This window comes from Schistocerca cancellata, chromosome 6 (genome assembly GCF_023864275.1).
Source record: "Schistocerca cancellata isolate TAMUIC-IGC-003103 chromosome 6, iqSchCanc2.1, whole genome shotgun sequence".
NCBI classification, from domain to species: domain Eukaryota; kingdom Metazoa; phylum Arthropoda; class Insecta; order Orthoptera; family Acrididae; genus Schistocerca; species Schistocerca cancellata.
In genome coordinates this window covers 142,818,134-142,839,623 of record NC_064631.1, presented here as the reverse complement: position 1 = coordinate 142,839,623, position 21,490 = coordinate 142,818,134, and the positions used below count along the sequence as shown (strand labels likewise).

The 21,490-nt window shown below is 39.8% G+C and overlaps 1 protein-coding gene across 1 annotated transcript in view; it reads right to left on the bottom strand.

Moving 5' to 3' along the window:
- Positions 1–1,568: 1,568 nt before the first annotated feature.
- LOC126191313 (E3 ubiquitin-protein ligase PPP1R11) overlaps positions 1,569–21,490 on the bottom strand; it is a 78,319-nt gene continuing 58,397 nt past the window's right edge. Inside the window, exon 4 of the mRNA XM_049932145.1 lies at positions 1,569–2,700. Coding sequence (XP_049788102.1) covers positions 2,672–2,700 — 29 coding nt within the window. The 3' untranslated portion in view covers positions 1,569–2,671. The remainder of the gene's footprint in view (positions 2,701–21,490) is intronic.

Here is a 21,490-nt window from a genome sequence, read left to right as displayed (position 1 = left end):
TTTGTCTCTTTTCCAAACTTTAGTCACTGAAGCACATTTAGAGCTTACAGTAATAGACCACTCATCACTGACCAAAACCTCATATAAGTTGTTTGGTTTGTTAAAGCTGAACAGTCATGACTGACTCAGCACACCAATTCGCAAAGCATTTAGCTCTACACAGAGGCACACGAGTTCTATACATACTGCAAATATTATCTTCCATTAAGGTAACAGGCGACTGTGAACTCAAGTGATTGTCAATGTGTAATGCAGTCAGTAACAAAGTATTTTTTCTGTTTCAAAAAAATTCTCCCAGTTTTGTGACCACTTCGTGATGTAAATCAATGCTGCAGGTGACCATCAGAAAATGTTACACAAGGTGTGATCAAAAAGTAATACGAATGTTTGTTTTTCTTACAGATTCTTTATTTATTCATCAATATCAACTTTGAACCCTTTCAAAGTAATTCCTCCTCACATAAAATACACTTGTGCTAGCCCTTTTTCCATCTTGGAAGCACTTCTAGAACTCACTTTTCGTTATGGTGTTAGTTCCTTCAGCAACTCTGTTTTTTATCTCATAAAATAGTAGTAAAACAATGCCTTTTCATGGTTCTCTTCAGCTTCAGGAATAGAAAGAAGTCACAGGGGGGCTACGTCCAGTGAATACGATGGCACAAGTGACCAAACAGTTTTGTCTTTTGTCAAAAAATCACAAACAAGCATTGAAATGTGAGGAGGAGCATTTTTGTGATGCCATTTCCATGAATGGTTTTGCCACAATTGTGGTCATTTAATATTCAGACTGCTTCACACAAACTGCACATAACTTCCAGGTAGTATTTTCCTTCTTGACTGTATGATCATGATGCACTATCCCATTGTAATTGAAGAAAAAAGTGAGAACAACCTTTATATGGGATCAAACTTGTCAAATTTTTTTTGGTCTTTGCTTTTCAGGTAGTTTGGGACAATCTGGCCTTGGTTTCAACATCATACCAGTACACCCATGTTTTGTCACCTGTTGTAGCCTTCTTTAGAAGTTCTGGTTCACTGTTGACTTTATTAGCAACCTCTCTGATGGTGATTCAACAATTTTCCAGAACCATTTGCTTTACTTCTTCCATTCTGTCACCAGTAATTTATGTGCTAGGGTGGCCATTGTCTTCAATGTCTTCTCAACCCCCTTGGAAATGTTCGTAGCACGTGTAAACTCTTGTCTTACTCATAGAAGATTCACCAAAAGGCACAGTCAGTATTTCATACGCAGTATTGCACTTTATTCCATTATTCAAACAAAGTTTAATGCAAATTCTTTGACCTATTGTTTTCGAAAGTAAAAATTTGCCATGCAGGCAAAACCACATACAACCTCTTCGACTGCCAACAATAAACTAAATAGTCAAAACAGCTGAGCATGCAAATGTACATCAGAAACGTGTACCAACAAGATTAAAAACAATTTTTGAAAATCAGATGTATAAAGCCTGCAAAATTATAAAATCCCCATTACTTTCTGAACACATTTCATATGTTGAAACATGGCTGAAACATTGGTTTACATGACGAATTATGACATGACACTGTAACAAATTCAGAAGAATTTTATTGAAACTAACATTGACAGCAGCAGTCTACATATATGTGAACATGTTCTGCAACAAAAGCTACATTAAAACTATTCTAACAAGAAATATACCACCCTTTTCTGTTGTCATATGTGCTGTCTTATATTATCTCCATACAATCTGAGATACTATCATCATCATCATAAATATTTTATTTTACAACTGACAGACACATGATAAACTATTTGTATAGTTATATATTTTGTAATTTTTCAGGAAATGGCCAACTAATCCACAATTCTTGAAAGGAATTCATAACAATTTACTTTAAATCTATCACAGTTAATTACAGTTGGCGCACAATTGTTACTTCTCAAGAAACTAATAGATATAAACACAAAGTAGAAATATTCAGGTTTAAAGACAACATTATTAAACAACCTTAACACAAAATTAAAAAAAAAAGAAACACACACACACACACACACACACACACACACACACACACACACACACACACACAAATGTGATTTGTGACACTTCGAGCATAACATACATCATCATTATTTCTTGTTATTTACAGAAGAGACTGAGGTGATAAGCACTGTCACTAATCACGTCCACCATTAAAGTGGAAATGACAATAAATTATACTAACACAAACTGTTGTTTCATTCCAATTTATAAACAACTGCTTATTAGTTAATAATATTCTGAATATTCTCATATCCAGGAACAAAATCTTGTATAAAATGATTGAACATGCCACATAATAAAATCATGCATAATATGAATGAGTGAACACTGTCTAAACACAGATTAAATATGAATTTTTGAGGTCCTTAGGTGCACTTTGCTTCGTACATGGAAACCCAGCAAGTATGTCAACAAGATGAAAATAATATACAGTTTTGCAAATAAATATTTCAACTGGATATAACCATACAGAAATTAATACTTTGGTGTTACACAGTCTCTTGTTATATATGGATTATAACACCAGCAGATAGCAGAATACAGCTGATCCACAAATAGTTGATTGACTGTAATGAAGAGACTTGTGGTGTCTCTAAGTCACATCTATGCTTCACACCAACTAGATCCAAATTTAACGTCAAAAACTATTGATGAGAATTAGATGTGGATGGCTCTGCAACATACAAAATAAAAGTGATAAATTATACACATGTGCACACATGAGTGACTGGTGTGTGTGTGTGTGTGTGTGTGTGTGTGTGTGTGTGTGTGTGGTGTGTGTGTGAGAGAGAGAGAGAGAGAGAGAGAGAGAGAGAGTGGGAGTGGGAGTGGGAGTGGGAGTGGGAGTGGGAGTGGGAGTGGGAGTGGGAGTGGGAGTGGGAGTGGCTGGCTCTGAGCACTATGGGACTTAACATCTCAGGTCATCAGTCCCCTAGAACTTAGAACTACTTAAACCTAACTAACCTAAGGACATGACACACATCCATGCTCGAGGCAGGATTCGAACCTGCAACCATAGCGGTTGCGCGGTTCCAGACTGAAGTGCCTAGAACCGCTCGGCCACCAGCGGCCGGCAGGGAGTGGGAGTGGGAGTGGGACTTTCTGTAAAAGTTACGAATAACCTTTCATACCCTGTATTTTATCCCTGCTACCTTCAAAATTTCTAAGAGTGTAGTACAGCCAAAATTGTCAACCATGTTCTCTGAATCTACAAATGCTGTTATCATAGATATGGCTTTCTTTGATCTGTCTACTAGGATAAGTCGTGTGGTTAGTATTGCCTCATATGTTCCTACATTTCTCTGGAACCCAAAATGATCTTCCCTGAAGCTGGCTTCTGTCAGTTTTACCACTCTTCTGTACATAATTTGTGTCAACATTTAGCAACCATGACTTATAAAGCTGGTGGTATCAGCAACTACCTCTTTGGAATTAATATAAGGGGCATTCCAAAAGAAATGAGCTAGAGGCATCATTACAGAAACCAGTACCTGTATGTTAGAAGTATTGACCCTGGCTGTTGAGAGACTTGTCCCACTGTGACACAAGGTGGTGAATGGCTGTCTTATAAAATTCCTGGGGCTGCGATGTTAACCAGTTCTGCACGTACAGCTGGACATCGTCATCCGTGGTGAATCATTTGCCCCTCAGAGCCTTTTTAAGGGGACCAAAAATTGCTTTATCACAGGGAGAGAGGTCCGGACTGTATGGAGGGTGGCCGAGAACCTCCCATCTGAATTTCTGCAGCAGTGCCACGACTGTGTTGGCAGTATGACACTTTGCATTGTCATGAAGCAGAATGATCCCAAAGGTGAGATCACCTGGTCGTTTTGATTTGATCTCTTGGAGAAGGGCGGTCAAGGTTTGCAAGTAACACTGGGCACTCACTGCAGGAAGAATCAGAAGGGGGCCATCTTGGTCAAAGAAGAACGCCAGCATAACTTTTCCTGCACTCGTGTGGATGGCCTTGGCTTTGTTTGGTGGTGGTGATCCTGGATGCTTCCACTGGAGACTTTGTCGTTTTGATTCTGGTTCTAGGTGATGACACCATGACTCATCTCCAGCCACCAGAAATGCCAGGAACACATTCCTTTCCCGAGCATAGCACTGAAGATGAGCAAGGCAGTGGTCCAGTCGACATGCTTCCTGGTGTGGTTGAAGATTGTGGGCAGCCATAGGGCACACACTTTACGCATGTGCAATCATTCCTTCATGATGCTGTGAACACTTCTGATGCTCAATCCGACCATGGCGGCTATGGCTTTCACTGTCACTCGGAGGTCCTGGGTAATAAGTGCATCCACCAGCTGGACAATGTCATTGGTAATGCAGTGTGGTGCTCCAGACCGTGCATCATCAGGTAACGACACCTATCCTTCCCTGAAGTGCTTTTGTCACACCTTGACTCTTGCAAGGGACATGTAGTGCTCGCCGTACACTTGTGACATTCGTCGATGAACATCCGTTCCTCCTACTCCTTTTGCTGTCAGAAAACTAACAACACCTCTTTGCTCTTCTTTTGACACCTCCATGTCACTGTTTGCAATGCGACTGGCAGCATTGGATGATGAATGCATGCTGCTGCTAGCTCTGTACAGTCATGTGATGTACACACATGCCCTCTAGTGGCGGGCTGTGAACTTCCACATTCTGCTCGCAACCACACCTCGTTACACATGCCACGATATTACCCCCCTGTTACTGGTTTGTGGATCTGGCTTGTTTCTTTTTGAATGCCCCTTACAAATGCTCCTTAAACTCTGAGTATTTCTTCTGTCTCACATATCTTAATCACTTGGTGATACTTCTGTCATGGATCTCCCAAGTGTGTAAATAATCCTGCAGAACGTCACCTACTCCAGAGGCCTTGTTTTCACTTCTGTATTTCAGTGCCCTGTCAAGTTACTCTTTTAGTACCATATCTCCTATCTCATCTTCACCCACTTCCACTTTTCATTCTATAATATTGTTTGCACCTTTATAGACACTTTATATATTCTTCCGACTTTCCCACTTTCTCTCCTTTGCTGACCTGTCATCTGAGCTTTTTACATTCATAAAGCTGTCGTCCCCCCCCCCCCCCCCCCAATAAGATGTCTAATTTTCCTATTGGCAGCATCTATCTTTCCCTTAGACATGCGTGCTTCAACAGCCTTGCTTTTATCCTCTGACAATTCCTGCTTAGTCGCCTTGCACATTCTGTCAATTTCATTTTTTAGACATCTGTATTATCTTTTGGTGCTTCATTTGCTGTCATTTTATATTTTCTCCTTTTGTCAATTAAATTCAGTCTCTCATGTGTTATCAAGGGATCTGTAGTCACCCCAACTTTTTATCTACGTGATCCTCAGCTGCTTTCCCTATTTCACTTCTTAAAGCTACCCGTTCATCGTCTATTGTACCCCTTTCCCCTGTCTCAGTCCAATGTTACCAATGTGCCCTCAAACTTTCAACAACTTCTGGTTCCTTCAATTTGTCCAGGTCCAATCTCCTTTATTTTTGTAGCTTCTTCAGTTTAAATCCATAGTTCATAACAAACCAATTGTGACCACACTGCACAACCATTCCTCGAAATACTTTGCAATGTAAAACCTGGTTTCAAATCTCTGTCTTATACACTACATGAAACCTTCCAGTGTTCCCACATCTGTTCCATGCATACAACCTTCTTTCATTCTTTCATGATTCTTAAACTAAGTGTCAGGCATGATTAAATTAGGTTATGTGCAAAAATTTTACTAGTTAGTTCCCTCTTCCTTTTCTTGCCCCTAGGCTATGGGCTCCTTTTCTTCCTACTACCGAATTACAGTCACCTATAACAATTAAGTTTGTATCTCTTTTAAGTATCTGAATAATTTTGTGTGTCGCGTCATGCTTTCTTTCAGACTCTTCGTCATCTGTGGATCTAGTTGGCATATAAACTTGAACTGCTGTGGTGAGTGTGGACTTTGTGACTAACATAACTACAATAATTTGTTCACTATGCTATTCATAGTAGCTTACCCACATCCCTATTTGGTAATAGGGCTGACTCCTACATTAACCTTATTTGATTTTGTGTTGATAACCCTGTATTGACCTGATCAAAACTCTTCTACTTCCTCCCCCCACCATTTTTCACCAATTCCCACTATATCTAACAGCAATTTTTCTATTCCCCCTTTTACATTCTCTAACATTCTATGCTCCAACCTGCAGTTTATCAGTTTTTTTTTTTTTTTTTTTTTTTTTGCTGGTGGTGATATCCTACTGAATAGCCCTGTGTGGAGGTCCAAATGGGAGACTATTTTACCTCTGGAATATTTTACCCAAGATGATGCCACTGTCATTAAGCCATATTGTAGGGCTGCATGCTCTTGGGAAAATAATATTGCAGTTTCCCCTCACTTTCAGCCATTCACAGTACCACCAAGGTCTTGTTGGCTAGTATTATAAGGCCAGACCATCGAAAAGGCTGCTGCCTTGCTTCAGGAACAAGAGATTAGATTGGCCTCTGGACAGATACCCCTTCACCGTGGCAGTAGCTACTGTACGGTTAGCTGTATCATTTATTTTTTGATACAACGATTAAAAATTCATAAATATTCATTGCACAATACACACATAGTGATGCTCATTGATGATTAGGAAGCTGTAAGATTTCTCCCTGTGGCCCTGATAGCATATATATCTGTGTTCACTTGCTGGTTGCAGTCCTACTTATTTATATACACTTTGTAGATCACATAAATTTCATACCATGAAAAATGGAGTGGTTTGGATAATAATGAGAACAACTGTAAATAATGTTTCCAGAAGTTTCTAAAATTTTATAAGAATTTTATGATTTTCTTCCAATGGCCTAGAAAAAATATTGTCTGGTGTGCTATACTGCTGTAATTCCAAACTTCATATTTCTTAATACTGGTGCACTGTGTAATATTGGGACAGCATTCTAAACTTGATATTCATTGCTAAACTTTCAAAACCTTTATTAATTGTTAAAAGTTATGCATTGTTAGACAGCAGGTCTTTAGTTCCATTCTTATGCTTGCTATTACTGAGGGAATGTGCAATGTGTGGGAATTTGATGGTGCAAACTATGAGCAAATGTGTTTTATGTAAAGAACAGTGTTAAGGCAGACTTGGTGGCAGCATGTGTAGCACTAAAACAGGAACTAGCACATATATTTTTGACCAGAACTTGGTTTATTCAGTAATTTCAATTGGATCTATAATAAAGAACCTCTTTTCAGCAGAAAATAGAATGTTTTATGTAGCCTTCTGACACTTATAGTGCAACCTTTCTTTTAAACAGTGTTTTCAGGAAGAACCACATTATATGACACTGCAAGGCAAGCTGTAGTTCTAAGAAAACTCACAGAGGTAAGTGAGTAAATTCCGAAAGACAGAAAGACCCTGCAACATTACACACAGTGCATTTTGTGCCGAGTATCATAATACGAGGCGTATTTTTTAAATAGGTATCATTTTGAAATTAAAATAAACAAATAGACATTTGTAAGCAATTTCATTTTTGCATGAAAGCCTATAGTTTAATCTACTTTTCTACATAATGCCCACCAATAATCCTCCGTGTTTACATTTGTTTGTATTTGAAATATCTCCTATGATTGAGAATTCTGCTGCCACTGAAGTACAAGCTGTGATTTGTTTTCTTAGTGCTACAGGTGTAAAAATGGCTGAAATTCATCATCAGATCGGTTAAGTGTATGGAGAAAACATTATGAGTGATGGGATGGTACAGAAATGGGACAGAGCTTTTGCAGATGGTCATACAAATACACATGATGAGGAACAAATTTGGCGACCTTCAGTAAATACTGACAATTTTGTGCAGAAAGTTGATGAAAAAGTGAGAGAGAACAAATGGCTGAAATTCATCATCAGATCAGTTAAGTGTATGGGGAAAACATTATGAGTGATGGGATGGGACAGAGCTTTTGCAGATGGTCATACAAATATACATGATGAGGAACAAATTTGGCGACCTTCAGTAAATACTGACAATTTTGTGCAGAAAGTTGATGAAAAAGTGAGAGAGAACAAATGCTTTATGATTTCAACATTATGTGGCAAGTTTCCACAAGTGTAATGAAGAGTGCTTTATGCAACTGTCGCCTAATCAGGTAGCAGGTTTCTACACGGACAATACTCACAAGCTGGTTGTATGATATCATAAGTGCCTTAATATTGGTGGAAATTACTGCTAAAATAAGTCTACTTCTTTTATTTTCATTTCAAAACGGTACTTACTTAAAACACTTGCCTTGGACTTCCAGACTTGGAATTAAGAAAAGCTGTTGTAGTTCAGAATTGGAGAAAGAAAGTGACTGTGTCATGAGTGGTATCACATATTTATACTCTATGGGTGTCATAGCAACGGAATTGCGAGTCTCCCACTGATGCCTACAGTAGTCGCACGGGATCCAGTGGACTCAACAGAGCGCGTCTGCTGAGCCACACTTCCAGTGACTCTGCACTTGGGGCGCCCTCTGTCATCACAATATAGGATGGCAGGGGCAGTGGCCCAGCCCACTTGTGCTCGAAGCCACATCACCATGCAACACTATGCAGAAGCCGCCTAGATGCTGCTCTGACTCCATTCTTGTTACTGTTATTATAACTGGACTCTGTTCCGTGCTTCTTATTTTTATCAAGTCTTTCTATGCTCAGAGAAATACAAGGTAAGTAAATCTTCTCTATACATGTTAACTTGCTTGCTAATTATTTCTGCTCCTATCCATCTATCCTAACAAGGGAACCTCCCCATCGCACCCCCCTCAGATTTAGTTATAAGTTGGCACAGTGGATAGGCCTTGAAAAACTGAACACAGATAAATCGAGAAAACAGGAAGTAGTTTTGTGCAACCGCGAAAAAAATTAGTAAAATATACAAACTGATTAGTCCATGCGCAAGATAGGCAACACCAAGGAGAACATGAACTCAGGAGTGTCGTGATCCCGTGGTTAGCGTGAGTAGCTACTGAACGAGAGGTCCTAGGTTCAAGTCTTCCCTCGAGTGAAAATTTTACTTTCTTTATTTTTGCAAAGTTATGATCTGTCCGTTCATTCATTGACGTCTCTGTTCACTGCAATAAGTTTAGTGTCTGTGTTTTGCAACCGCACTGCAAAACCGTACGATTAGTAGACGAAAGGATGTGCCTCTCCAATGGGAACCGAAAACATTTGATCGCAATGTCATAGGTCAACCGATTCCTCCACGGGAAAAAACGTCTGATATATTCTATACGACACTGGTGACGGCATGTGCGTCACATGACAGGAATATGTTGTCGACCCACGTAACTTGTACACTTGGCGAATGGGTAAAAAGATTCTTCTACCTTGCCCGACTTAGGTTTTCTTGTGGATGTGATAATCACTCCCAAAAAAGTGATAAAAAGGTAAGAATTTGTCACATAAACTGAAAATAAAAAATTAAATTTTTTACTCGAGGGACGACTTGAACCTAGGACCTCTCGTTCCGTAGCTGCTCTCGCTAACCACAGGACCATGGCGCTCCTTGACTCGCAGTGTCCATGATGTTGCCTATCTTCGCATAGACTACTCAGTTTGTATATTTTACTAATTTTTTTCATAGTTCCACACAACTTCTTCCTGTTTTCTCGATTGATCTGTGTTCAGTTTTTCAAGGGCTATCCACTGTGCCAACTTATAACTAAATCTGAGGGGGGTGCGATGGGGAGGTTCCCTTGCAAGATGAAATTTGCCATACCACTGTGTAGAACACCTCTCCTTACTGTTGTGTACAAAGTCATACACAACTTCTGGTGACAACAAAGGGATACATGTTGGCTTTCAACAAATTTCCCTTTGTGGTTCCTATGCACTCTACTAAGGCTCGTTCCACAATCCAAGTTTTGTTGTTGATCTTACGCCTCGAGGGATTGCCTAAAGCGATTGTGACTGACAACAGATCTCAATTTGTTGCCTTTGAGTTTGAACAGTTCTGCCCCACCTCTAGCATCAGGTACATTACGTGTGCACCGTTCCACCTGCAATCCAATGGCGAAGCTGAATGCTTTGTGCGACAGTTTTAAGTAACGGATAGACAACCTTCGTTGCTCCTGCACACAGGATCCAGCTCTGTTGCTCTTCTTGGCTTCCAACTGCTCTCGGCAATATGATAGAGCATCACTGGAGGAGATGTTACATTGATGGTGACGCCACACCTTGCTTTAGTTGCAGCAACGGTCACAGGGGCAGTGCCCACTGCACTCAGACAGGCAAAATTTCAAACTAATGACTGTATAGTGGATGGAGGCATTGGTAGCGGGGCACATATTGGATGCTCTTTGTTTCTCCTGCATGGTCTGAGAGAATTGCTTTCATGCCACCAGAATGAAATTTGTCCTTGTGAACTGCGTGATCCTGTTGCAGGCTTTGTGCTTTCAAACTCCATGACTTCCTGGCTGCAACAGCCCTCACTGCAACTGGCTCCTGTGGGCGTTGGTCCAGGAGCCGATGGAAGTCGACGCCATTTCATGGTGTTGCTGTCTCAACAGCCACCATCATCTGGGGTTGGGCCCCTCTTCCTGGCTGATGTCCCACAAATGCTGCCTCAGGTCCCTCAGTCATTGAAATGCCTCCATCTTTGTTTGCTGCTCTGCCACTAGATGTAGGTGTGTGCCTTCTGCTCAGTTTTTTGGTCAGTATTTCTGAGCGGGCTCAGGGTGTATGCCGGGGCATACACCCCAGTTTTGGCTCCTGTCTCCTCATTGGTACCAGCATCCAGCTGTCCCCGCCATGATCATTCGCTCATCGGGTAGATGACGTCGAGGAGGTTTGGAGGGAAGGATGTGGTATTACATATCGGCACAATCCCATGGGCATCAAAGGAACAAAATTGCAAGTCTGTGTCAGATGCTCATAGTGGTCACGTGGTATCCGCCGGACCCAATGGATTATGTCCACTGAGCCACACTTCCAGTGGCTCTGTACTACAGGCACTCTCTGCTGCCACAATATAGGATGGCTGGCATCAGCAACCTAGCCCAGTTGCACTTGGAGACACATTGCCATGTGACACTATGCAGAAGCGACCTAGTCACTGCTCCGACTGCATCATTGTTATCATTGTGATAGCTGGACTCTGTTTCTTGATGCTTATTTTTACTATGTCTTCATATGCTTTGAGAAATACAAGGTAAGTAAATCTTCTTTTTAATATGTTAACTTTCTCGCTAATCATTTCTGCTCCTGCCTAGCAATCCTACTATGACTGTTTCCACACCACTCCTTACTGTTGTGTACAACATTGAACATGACAATGAGAGACAGTGAAACACAATGAGAGAGAGAGAGTGAAGGAAAGTGAGCAAATAAGAAGGAATGGGGAAAAGATTTGTGTAGCAACATGTTATGCTACAATATGACAATGCTAGCAAGCGTCAGTCACTTGGTGGAAGAAGCAGCATAGCAGAAAATGACCGGAGTAGCAGATTCTACAGTGAACGACTGGCTAACTGCTGGGGGGCTGACAGCTCCCAAGGTGTGTAGGGGCCCATATTTTGATATAACTGAATGTGCTCTATAGACAATAGAACAACACAACTCATCTGCTGCAGACAACTCAAAGCTAAGTACAATTTATTTTGTTTGGTGCTTGTTGGTATTAAAAAGATTGTCAGTGTGGAAAGGAGTGATAATTTAGTGAAAGTGAAGGGGAGTGAGGCAGTACATTTCAGGGTGGGTGCAAGTCAAACTAGCACTTCAAAACAAAGACAGGGAGAGCGAATAGAATGTGATGGTAATTATATTGCCAATGTACAGCAACTTTCTCCAGTTGTATGGGTAGAACAGGAACAAAAATGCATGTGATTAAATCAGACTGTAACATATGCACGAAATATTTGCTGCACTAGTGTGTACTATGAGAACTAATTTTAATGAGATGAACAACAATTTTAATCGGGTGAACAAAAAGTTTAATTATGTGAATCAAATCTTTAATCAGGGAGTAAAATAAGTTTCTAGCATGCTAAAATAATAGAAGCGTAATAATAGTAGCTTGATTAGTGAGCTCAAAACCTTCAAATCTGAAGGTAATGAAAAATTAGAATGGCAGGCTTCTGATTTAAAGCTAACGAGGGGACAGGATTTGCAGTTGTTAGAAACTAATATTGAGAAAAAAGTTTCTCAATTTGAAATAAACCAGAAAAACTTCTCTGACAATGTAAAAAGTGAATTAACAGAGAGAATTCAAAGGGGTAGTTCATGAAACCAAACAGAATGCAGATAAACTGAATGATGATGTACAGAATGTGGAGCAAGTTACTGCTGTTGAATCACTATGTAAAATAAATATGAAGCTATTGATTGCAAAATAATTGCTGTAAGAGAATACTGTATACAGTTTGACAAGAATGTGACTGTTCGAGCAAATAAAGTGAAAGCTAACCTATATCAGCAGAGTAATTAAGTTGAGGTAAAGAGTAGTTTGCATGAGCACAGTGGCAGATCATCTAATGTAGGGAAGAACACTGAAAAAGCACTTACAATGGTGAACATAATTTTGTAACTGAGCCATCTGAAGTGGGTCATATTACTATAGTTGGAGTCACAAACGATTGTGGCCGGGTTGGGGCTTGTTCTGTGCACCTACGTCACCCATTCTGACGGCCACTGCATGTTCCACAGGGTTTTGGGTGCTCTGCTGCGAACATCACAGCCAACGCAAGCATTAAACATGATCGTAATGAGTTATTAGGTGAATTTTTATTCCATTTGTTGCAAGTTTTCATCACTGGTGGTTGTGGTAAGCGACGAATTCTACATGAGCAAGTGAAAGAGATAATTTGCAGGATATAATTAGACAATGGAAAATCCAGGATGGAAAGGATATATTGTTACTCACCATACGAAGGAGACATTGAACCACAGACAGGCACAACAGAAAGACTGCTATATATCGAGCTTTTAGGCTGAGCAGGTCTTAGAAGAAGGCCTTTTGGCTGAAAGATCAAATGTACAGCAGTCTTTTTCTTGTGCTTGTTGGTTGATTTGGGGGAGGGGACCAAACAGCGAGGTCATCGGACACATCGGATTAGGGAAGGACGTGGAAGGAAGTCAGCTGTGCCCTATCAAAGGAACCATCCCAGCATTTGCCTGAAGCGATTTAGGGAAATCATGGACACAGAGCTAGATAGATAGATAGATAGATAGAGAGAGAGAGAGAGAGAGAGAGAGAGAGACTTATAGGATTCACACTGTAATACTGAGAGGAAAGATTCTTATTTCCATTATCTTTTGACTGTATGAACAATAAGTTAGCTCAATCCAAAAGTAATTAAAGTGTTGATACAACTGAGTAAAGAGAAGAACATAGAGTAAAATATATGTATGCTTAATGGTCTTTGAACATGAGTGAATTAAATAAACACTGTAATACACAAATACAATTTTAGAAAGGGAAAGTGAGCAGAGTAATGAGGAAAGTAAACACAGCAACATGCACAATGATACAGACAAGGAATTTTCTCAGGAAAACGGTGAGAGCATAATTTCGCCCATACATACAGAGAGGGTGAATGTGTTAACAGAGGTTAAGACCCAGAAGGTGTCAGGATGTGTTGGAGTGCAAGTTTGCATCCTGCAGTTCAGGTAAACTACTATTTCATGGAGAATTCAGGCAGCTCACAAGGTGAGCATATTGGGTATCCCCAAGGCAGACTTCTGTGACTATTCATGTGCTCAGTCAGGTTAGTGATGGTCATACCTACATAAAACACTGTGCAGTGGACACAAATTAGTTGATAAACAATGTGTGTTTCTCAAGTTGCTAAGCCTTTGATTTTGTAGGGTTTCCCAGTGGTGGTGTGTGAGTAGATCATAGCAGATGCATGTAGGTTTTACAGTGGGGATGAATGCACATGCACCATGGGGTACAGATAATAGTCTGAGAATGTCCCAGGGTTTGATTAGGATATTACAGAGGTCAGGAGAGCAATGGAAGGTGAGAGTGGGGGGAATGGGAAGGATATCAAATTGATATTCCATGATCTTCCTTGAGAAATTTGTAGCTTAGATTAAAATTTAAAGTGAAAATTTGGGTTGCTGATAATTATATACCACAATTTAAGAAAATCATACAAAAACATCATTAATAGTCTAACTGGCATTTTAACTTTGTCATTTCATTAATAAACTCCATTTTCTACCTGGATGCCAAACGAGAATTTTGTGAAAAAAGGTCACCGCCTTCCTTGCAATTTGCCTAGTGGAAATACGAATATCTTTCCTCTCAAAATTACAATTTGAGTGATATCAGTAGAGCTCTCTCTCACTCACTCACTCACACACACACACACACACACACACACACACACACACACACACACACACACACACACACACATTCATTTTACAGATGTGGTCTCAGTTGCTTGTAGTTATGTTCCTATTGTAGTGATGTTTTCATTCTGTACATATTTCTAAGACATCTACAGTATCTTCCTTTCTTGTGTTTACAAATACAAAAAGCTTTCAACATGTACCATTACTCTCTGATGTAACAGTAAGAAAACAACATTATGCTTTCCAACTGCTTTCTAGTCAATAAGACGGTTTTCACAGCAAATTAGAACCATTAATTTCATTTATGTGAAAGGGAGGGGAGAAGTGAAATATGAAAGGAGATAAGCAAAAGGCAAGGTTAACAGCAAAGTGCAAGATATTACACTCAAGAATAATATAAAACAAAAATAAATGAAAATTTGAGTAGTTGGAGCAACAGGCCCATAAGAACCATTAGAACTGCACCATGAATATAGCTTAGCTCACTGTGAGTTATCTTATCTATCTTATCTTATCTTATCTTATCTTATCTAAGGAGCCAAAAGGCCAAAACACAATCCACTATAATAGCAGTGAATGTGGATTGCCAAAGTGCCATACTAAATTAAATTGACAGTAGAAATTCTAAGAATATTTAACAACTTAAAATTTTGTGTTTAACATCTATTATATCTAGAAAGTATGCACCAATTCACACTTTGTACATACAATATCACTCATCAGAGATAAATATCTAAAAGAAGTATTTTAACACTGATAAGGGAATGTGAAAATAAAGCCACAGATTTGATGACAGATTATGGACTTTTCAATTCTTCAACAAGATAAAGAATATGTGTAGTAACAAACAGTCTAAAAAGACATAATATGAGTCAACCTTTTAACAAATATATTTGGTTTATAGGTATTTAACTTTGAAATTTGGCTTGTGTGTGTGTGGGGAGGGGTGGGGGGTGGGGGGGGGGCATGCGTAAATATCTTGCAATTCACTTGATACCATTTTCATAAATTCTATCTCTACATGGGCAGTCAGTTTACAAAATTTTCCCAATCGGCTTTATGACCATGAGTGCATTTTATTAAAAAGAGTATAGAGCACTAATTTCTGATGTATTGCTCACAACAGTTTAACAGTTTCACTAATTTTGACTAAGACTGCTGCAGTCTGATATAACTGCCCACAGTCAGATTGAGGGTATCTTTACCAAAGTTCACATTCAGAAGGTACATTAAAGACATTTGATGTTAATAAAGTACACTAGACCTGGGAATATGCTTATCACGAACTGAGAAGAAAACAAAAATATTTGTTGACAATAAGTGTTCTTTATTTTAACAATGTATTTCCTCTCAGAAAGACAAAGACAGATACAAAACACACTGAGAAGCAATGAATAGAAAGGATGGACTACTAAGGGAATAATCACTTCCTGTACAATCAAGAGAAAACATTATAGATTTCCAAAGCTGCTTTGGAAAGTCTAAAGAACCCTTAAGAAAGTCATAACAAATGCAAAGCAGACTTCAGACCATCAGCTTATATTATAAGCTCAGATAATATGAGTAAAGGAAATTGGTAAGTTGTCGATGGTACTACAGAAACCAGGACCATGTGGGTCTCACTCACCTGAAACAGAAGTTTCAAATGTAAAATAGATGTGTGAAATAATTAACCTTGATTTCTCAAAGACTGCTGATCTATTGTCAGGAATTACTATGCCATCAGAATCTCACAAAATTATGATCCCAACATCAAACACAGCAACTGTCCTGACCGTAGCAACTAAACAAGAAACATTAAAAGACTTAATACTCACAAAATCATCATACTCATATGGAGTTGATGTCATCCCAGATTATTTATTACAGTACATTTCTGTGGAAACTGTCGTGATCCTATGTAATGTGATAAACAGCTCAATGAGCATAGGATATTTCCCAGAAGTATCAAAGACTTCAGAGGTTATTCTAGTCTGCAAGACAGGGATAGACATGGTGTAAGCAATTATACTCTTATTTCCATAGTTCCAGCTATATCTATGACAACTGAAAAGGTAAGATGCAGGGAATGACAGCATTTCTTGGGGAACTACAGACCAAACACCAGTTTTGATTTTTAAAGAAAAAAGAAAAAAAAACAGGACTGTTTATTATTCACTTTTCATTTTCACTGACCACGCTCTTCAATCATTCAATCAAAAGTAATTTCCTTCTGAGCTTTTCACTGATAAAAGTATGACTTTTGACTTTATTAATCACTACTGGTGGTTCAGACACTAGAATTACATGGCATCAGAGGAACAGAAAATCAGTGGTTTAAATCTTGCCTCACCCACTGAAAGCAAATGATCGAAAGCACAAGCTTTGAAGATTGAAAAACAAAAATTGTTATGATACAGCCCAATGCGCTGTGGAGTTCCACAAGATGCAGTAATAGGCCCTTTCCTCTCCTATTCTTTATCAATTACCTCCCATCAAATCTCCCATGTTATTTGCAGATGGCCAAATTTTGCTCTTACAATCAGATTCAGATCTGCAAATGAAATACAAGATTAATGACACAACAGAAAAACTCCAATCCTGTATCCACAACAATAAATTGTTCCTAAACACAAACAAGATTGCTCATATGCTCTTCCATACATCCAGAAGCCACCATGCTTATATGGGATTCTTACAAACTGATGATAGAGGAACTGAACAAGTAGTAGAGACAATGTTTTCGATAACGTTCACTGACAATTCACTCCAGTGGGATCAGCACAGGCAGAAACTGTAAAGTTGTAGAGAATGTTACACACTGAGAATCATCAGGCAATCGTATGACATAAATTCTCAAAAACCTTTGTCTCATGGGTTTGCACACTTTAGAGCAGCCCCTTCCTGAAGGGACCACTACAGAAAAATTTTCCTTGTACAAAAGGATAAATAAAATAATGAAGAGAGTACCAGTGCAATCAGTAACCTATATACAATAAATACCGTTAGTCCCCCGGATTTATATTCTAGAAACAGTATTTTCTTTTTTCCCACAAAAAAATAAAAAAAATACATTGATATTTCTACAGTAAATAAAGAAATTCACAACAATTAAAAATGAATCAAGGCAAATGTTCGTCTGGTGAATCAAAGACTGAGCAGAAGTCAAGATGGAGTGAGAAACAATGGGCAGCCTGTTGTTCAACAAATTACCCACATTGGTTATTACAAATTGCTTCATTACATCAACAAGCAGACTGACACACAGTGCCTAAGGTATTAATTAAGGTTGACATCAAACAATGGAAAATCCAGGATGGAATGTAGCACTATCATGAAAAGGAAAGTTTCCACTCACCATACAGCAAAAATGCTGAGTCGCAGATAGGTGCAACAACAAAAAGACTGACACAAATAAATAAAGCTTTCAGCCAGTAAGGCCTTCATCAACAATAGACTACAAACACACACACACACACACACACACACACACACACACACAAATGCAGCTCACAAGCCTTCACAGACTGTAATTATCCTCCAAACATTATACAAAAAAAATCTCCCATGCCTTATCCTTCCAGTCTCCCACCATCTCCCAAAGTCCCACCGCCCGGCCACAGAGGAACATTCCCCTCATAATTCAGTACCACTCAAGACTGGAACAACTGAATTACATTCTCTGCCAGGGTTACGACTACCTCTCATCGTGCCCTGAAATGAGAAATGTCCTGCCAACTATCCTTCCCACACCTCCCTCAATGGTATTCCACTGTCCACCAAATCTACACAATATACTCGTCCATCCCTACACAGACCCTGCTCCCAACCCTTACCTCATAGCTCACACCCCTGTAATACACCTAGGTGCAAGGTCTGTTCTATACATCCTCCCACCACCACCTACTCCAGTCTGGTCACAAACATCGCCTGTTCCGCCAAAGGCAGGGCTACCTGTGAAACCAGTCATGTGATCTACAAGCTAAGCTGCAACCATTGTGTTGCATTCTATGTGGGCATGACAACTAACAAGCTGTCTGTCCTCACGAATGGCCACCGACAAAGAAACAACTGGACCACTCTGTTGCTGAGCACACCACCCAACACAACATCTTTCATTTCAATGACTTCTTCACAGCCTGTACCATATGGACCCTTCCCATCAACACCAGCTTCTCTGAATTGCGTAGGTGGGGACTTTCCCTGCAAACATCCTACATTCCCGTAACCCTCCTGGCCTCAATCTTCATTGGTCACTGTCCTCACCCATCCAGCCCCTTCCCTGTTCCCATTCCAGCACTACATAGCTGTCATTCCACCATCACACACAATCTTTTTACTTCCACTATTTCCCACCTCCTCCCCACCTCTCTCCTGTCCTCCATCTAACCTGCAGCACTTCACTGTCATCCACCTCTACCGTACTATCCCTCCCACTCCCCACCCCAGCCTCATCCTAACCTCCACCTCTACTGGTAATGTTGCTCGTAGTGTGATTTCAGTTGCCTGAGACTGCAGTCGTGTGTGTGTGTGTGTGTGTGTGTGTGTGTGTGTGTGTGTGTGTGTGTGTCTCGTCTAATGTTGACGAAGGCCTTACTGGCCTAAAGCTTTATTTATTTGTGACAGTCTATCTGCAACTCAGCACCTCTGCTATATAGCCCTTTTCATGAAATAGTTAAGGTTATGAGTTATTGTATTCCCATGGGAGTATACTGCAAGATGGTGTTAAGTTCGGCTTGCATATTTCAGTTGACATCAAATCTGTTCTCACTAATGCCATTGTTTAATACAATCGGAACTTGAGTAAACTGCAGTGTTTTTTTGCAATAGTGCTAGATTTTTTGTGCTCCATCAATACCTACACTGGAAAAGTGAAGGACATGGAAGGTAACAACAACATATCCAGCAGCAGTGTAGCAGCAGATGCAGTGATGCAGCCGACTACGAAGGTGAGGCCCTGATTTCTGTTATAGCAGAAGTGATCTGCTCCAAGATAAGGGCTATGCTTCACAATAAAGATACTCTCAATCTGACTGTGGGCACTTATATCAGACTGCAGCAGTCTTAGTCAAAATGTATGAAACTGTTGTGAGCAATACCTCAGAAATTAGTATTCTAAAAAGTTAGTTTCTGAGTACAAGAAAAAGACAAGAGATTGGGAAGAAAAACTATCTCCTATGATGGATGAGTCAGAACAGTATCTATGGCAAAATAGCCTATGGCTGTCTGATGCAGCAGAAAATGAGGCAGAATGTTCAATCAACTCCACTGGTAGACACTTCAAGAGAAGCATTGTGCATCACGAAATGGTTTACTATTGAAATTTTGAGAGATTTATTCCTGGGAAGAGTCAGACAATGTATCATATACATATATATCTAAAAACAAAGATGATGTAACTTACCAAGCGAAAGCGTTGGCATGTTGATAGACAAACAAATAAATATAAACACACACACAAAATTCAAGCTTTTGCAACCAACGGTTGCTTCGTCAGGAAAGAGGGAAGGAGAGGGAAAGGCGAAAGGATGTGGGTTTTAAGGGAGAGGGTAAGGAGTCATTCCAGTTCTGGAAGCGGGTACACTAATCACAGTTCATCCTTTAAAAAAAAAAGGATCAACTGTCTCACATGCATCACTATCTTGCCCATATTTTCCTCATAACAAATATTCCCCATACATTTCCCATATCTCCGTAATCTCAGAAAATCTTAGCTTTGCAATCTCCTTTCATTCAGCAATCACAAGAAAGAACCTCTCCGGCGCACAAAATCTCGTCCACCCCTGAGCTACATCGACTCCTGGAAGTGTCCTCCTCTGTCCCCAGCTGCAGGTAGGGGCAAACATGGCAAATGGCCTCCTACAGGCCACCCAGCAGCACACATCAGACCTGTTAGTAGTGCATCGTAATGTTCAATCCTTAAGTGCACATTATGAAGAACTGAGTCTTCTCTTCCACCAACTAAGCTTCTAGGTAATCCTACTTTCCAAAATGTGACCAAAACCACACACATCCTCTGTATCTGTTCATCTCCCACAAAATGCATTTCTCAGGACTGGCAGGCCAAATAAGCACAGTGGGGTCGTTGATGTGTGTATACAATATGACCTCAAACACAAAGTCTTAAGTGTGTTGAACTTTTTTTTAAAAAAAAAAGGGGCAGGCAGGCCGAATTCATCTCCATTGAAATAAATGAAAGCCAAGGAAACTGTTTAGTCACAACAGCATGCACATTCTTCCATCACAACACAATCATCATACAGCAAGAGTTGCACTCATACAGATCTGCTCACAAAGATAAAGACTGACGCAGTAAGAGATATAGCTGAAGCTTTGGCTCCATGCCTCTCAGCAGATAATGCATAATTCCTGGCTTACTACTCATAGCTCCAAAACTCAAATCATGTTATGTAACTTGCAGAAACATTAAACACACAAATTGTGATGCTCCAACAGTTGATTGCTCGAAAACCTCTTTGTATCAAATAACCAGAGCTCTCAATTGATGGTAAAATCCAAGAAACTTATTAATAAACTCATTGGTCTCTATGACAAACACATTCCTATATGCAGAATCCATGTATCAAAAACTCCTGTTCCTTGGCTGACAACTCTATTATGTCAAATGATGAACAATTGTGAAGCTGCCCACAGGCATTTCAAGGCAAGTCTGAAACCCAAATGTTACAAAGAACACAGAAAGCTGTGAAACAGGGTAAAGCAATGAGCTTGCAATTTCGAAATCAGGCATGGTCATTCCTGTGTATTGAACTATACAACACCTTAGACTCTGTGGAAGAACGTCTATAGCTAGGGTGTCAGAAAGGAAAAAATCAGAAACTGCTTATCAAGTCTCAGCTAACAAACTGAATGAACTTTTCCTCAGCATGAGTAAACCCTACTCCTCCAAGAACTATCGTTCCCAAGAATCCTTAGGCTGCCTAACTGACCATTCTGCTTTCCATGTAAAGCGCATAAATTTGGAAATTTGTGATAAGTTTCTATGACAGCAAACTGCTGAGGTTATTGGTCCCTAGGCTTACACACTACTTAATCTAACTTAAACTAACTTACACTAAGGACAAAACACACACACTCATGCCCAAGGAAGGACTCGAACCTCCGACGAGGCAATGTAAAGCACATAACAGTAAATACCACAAGAA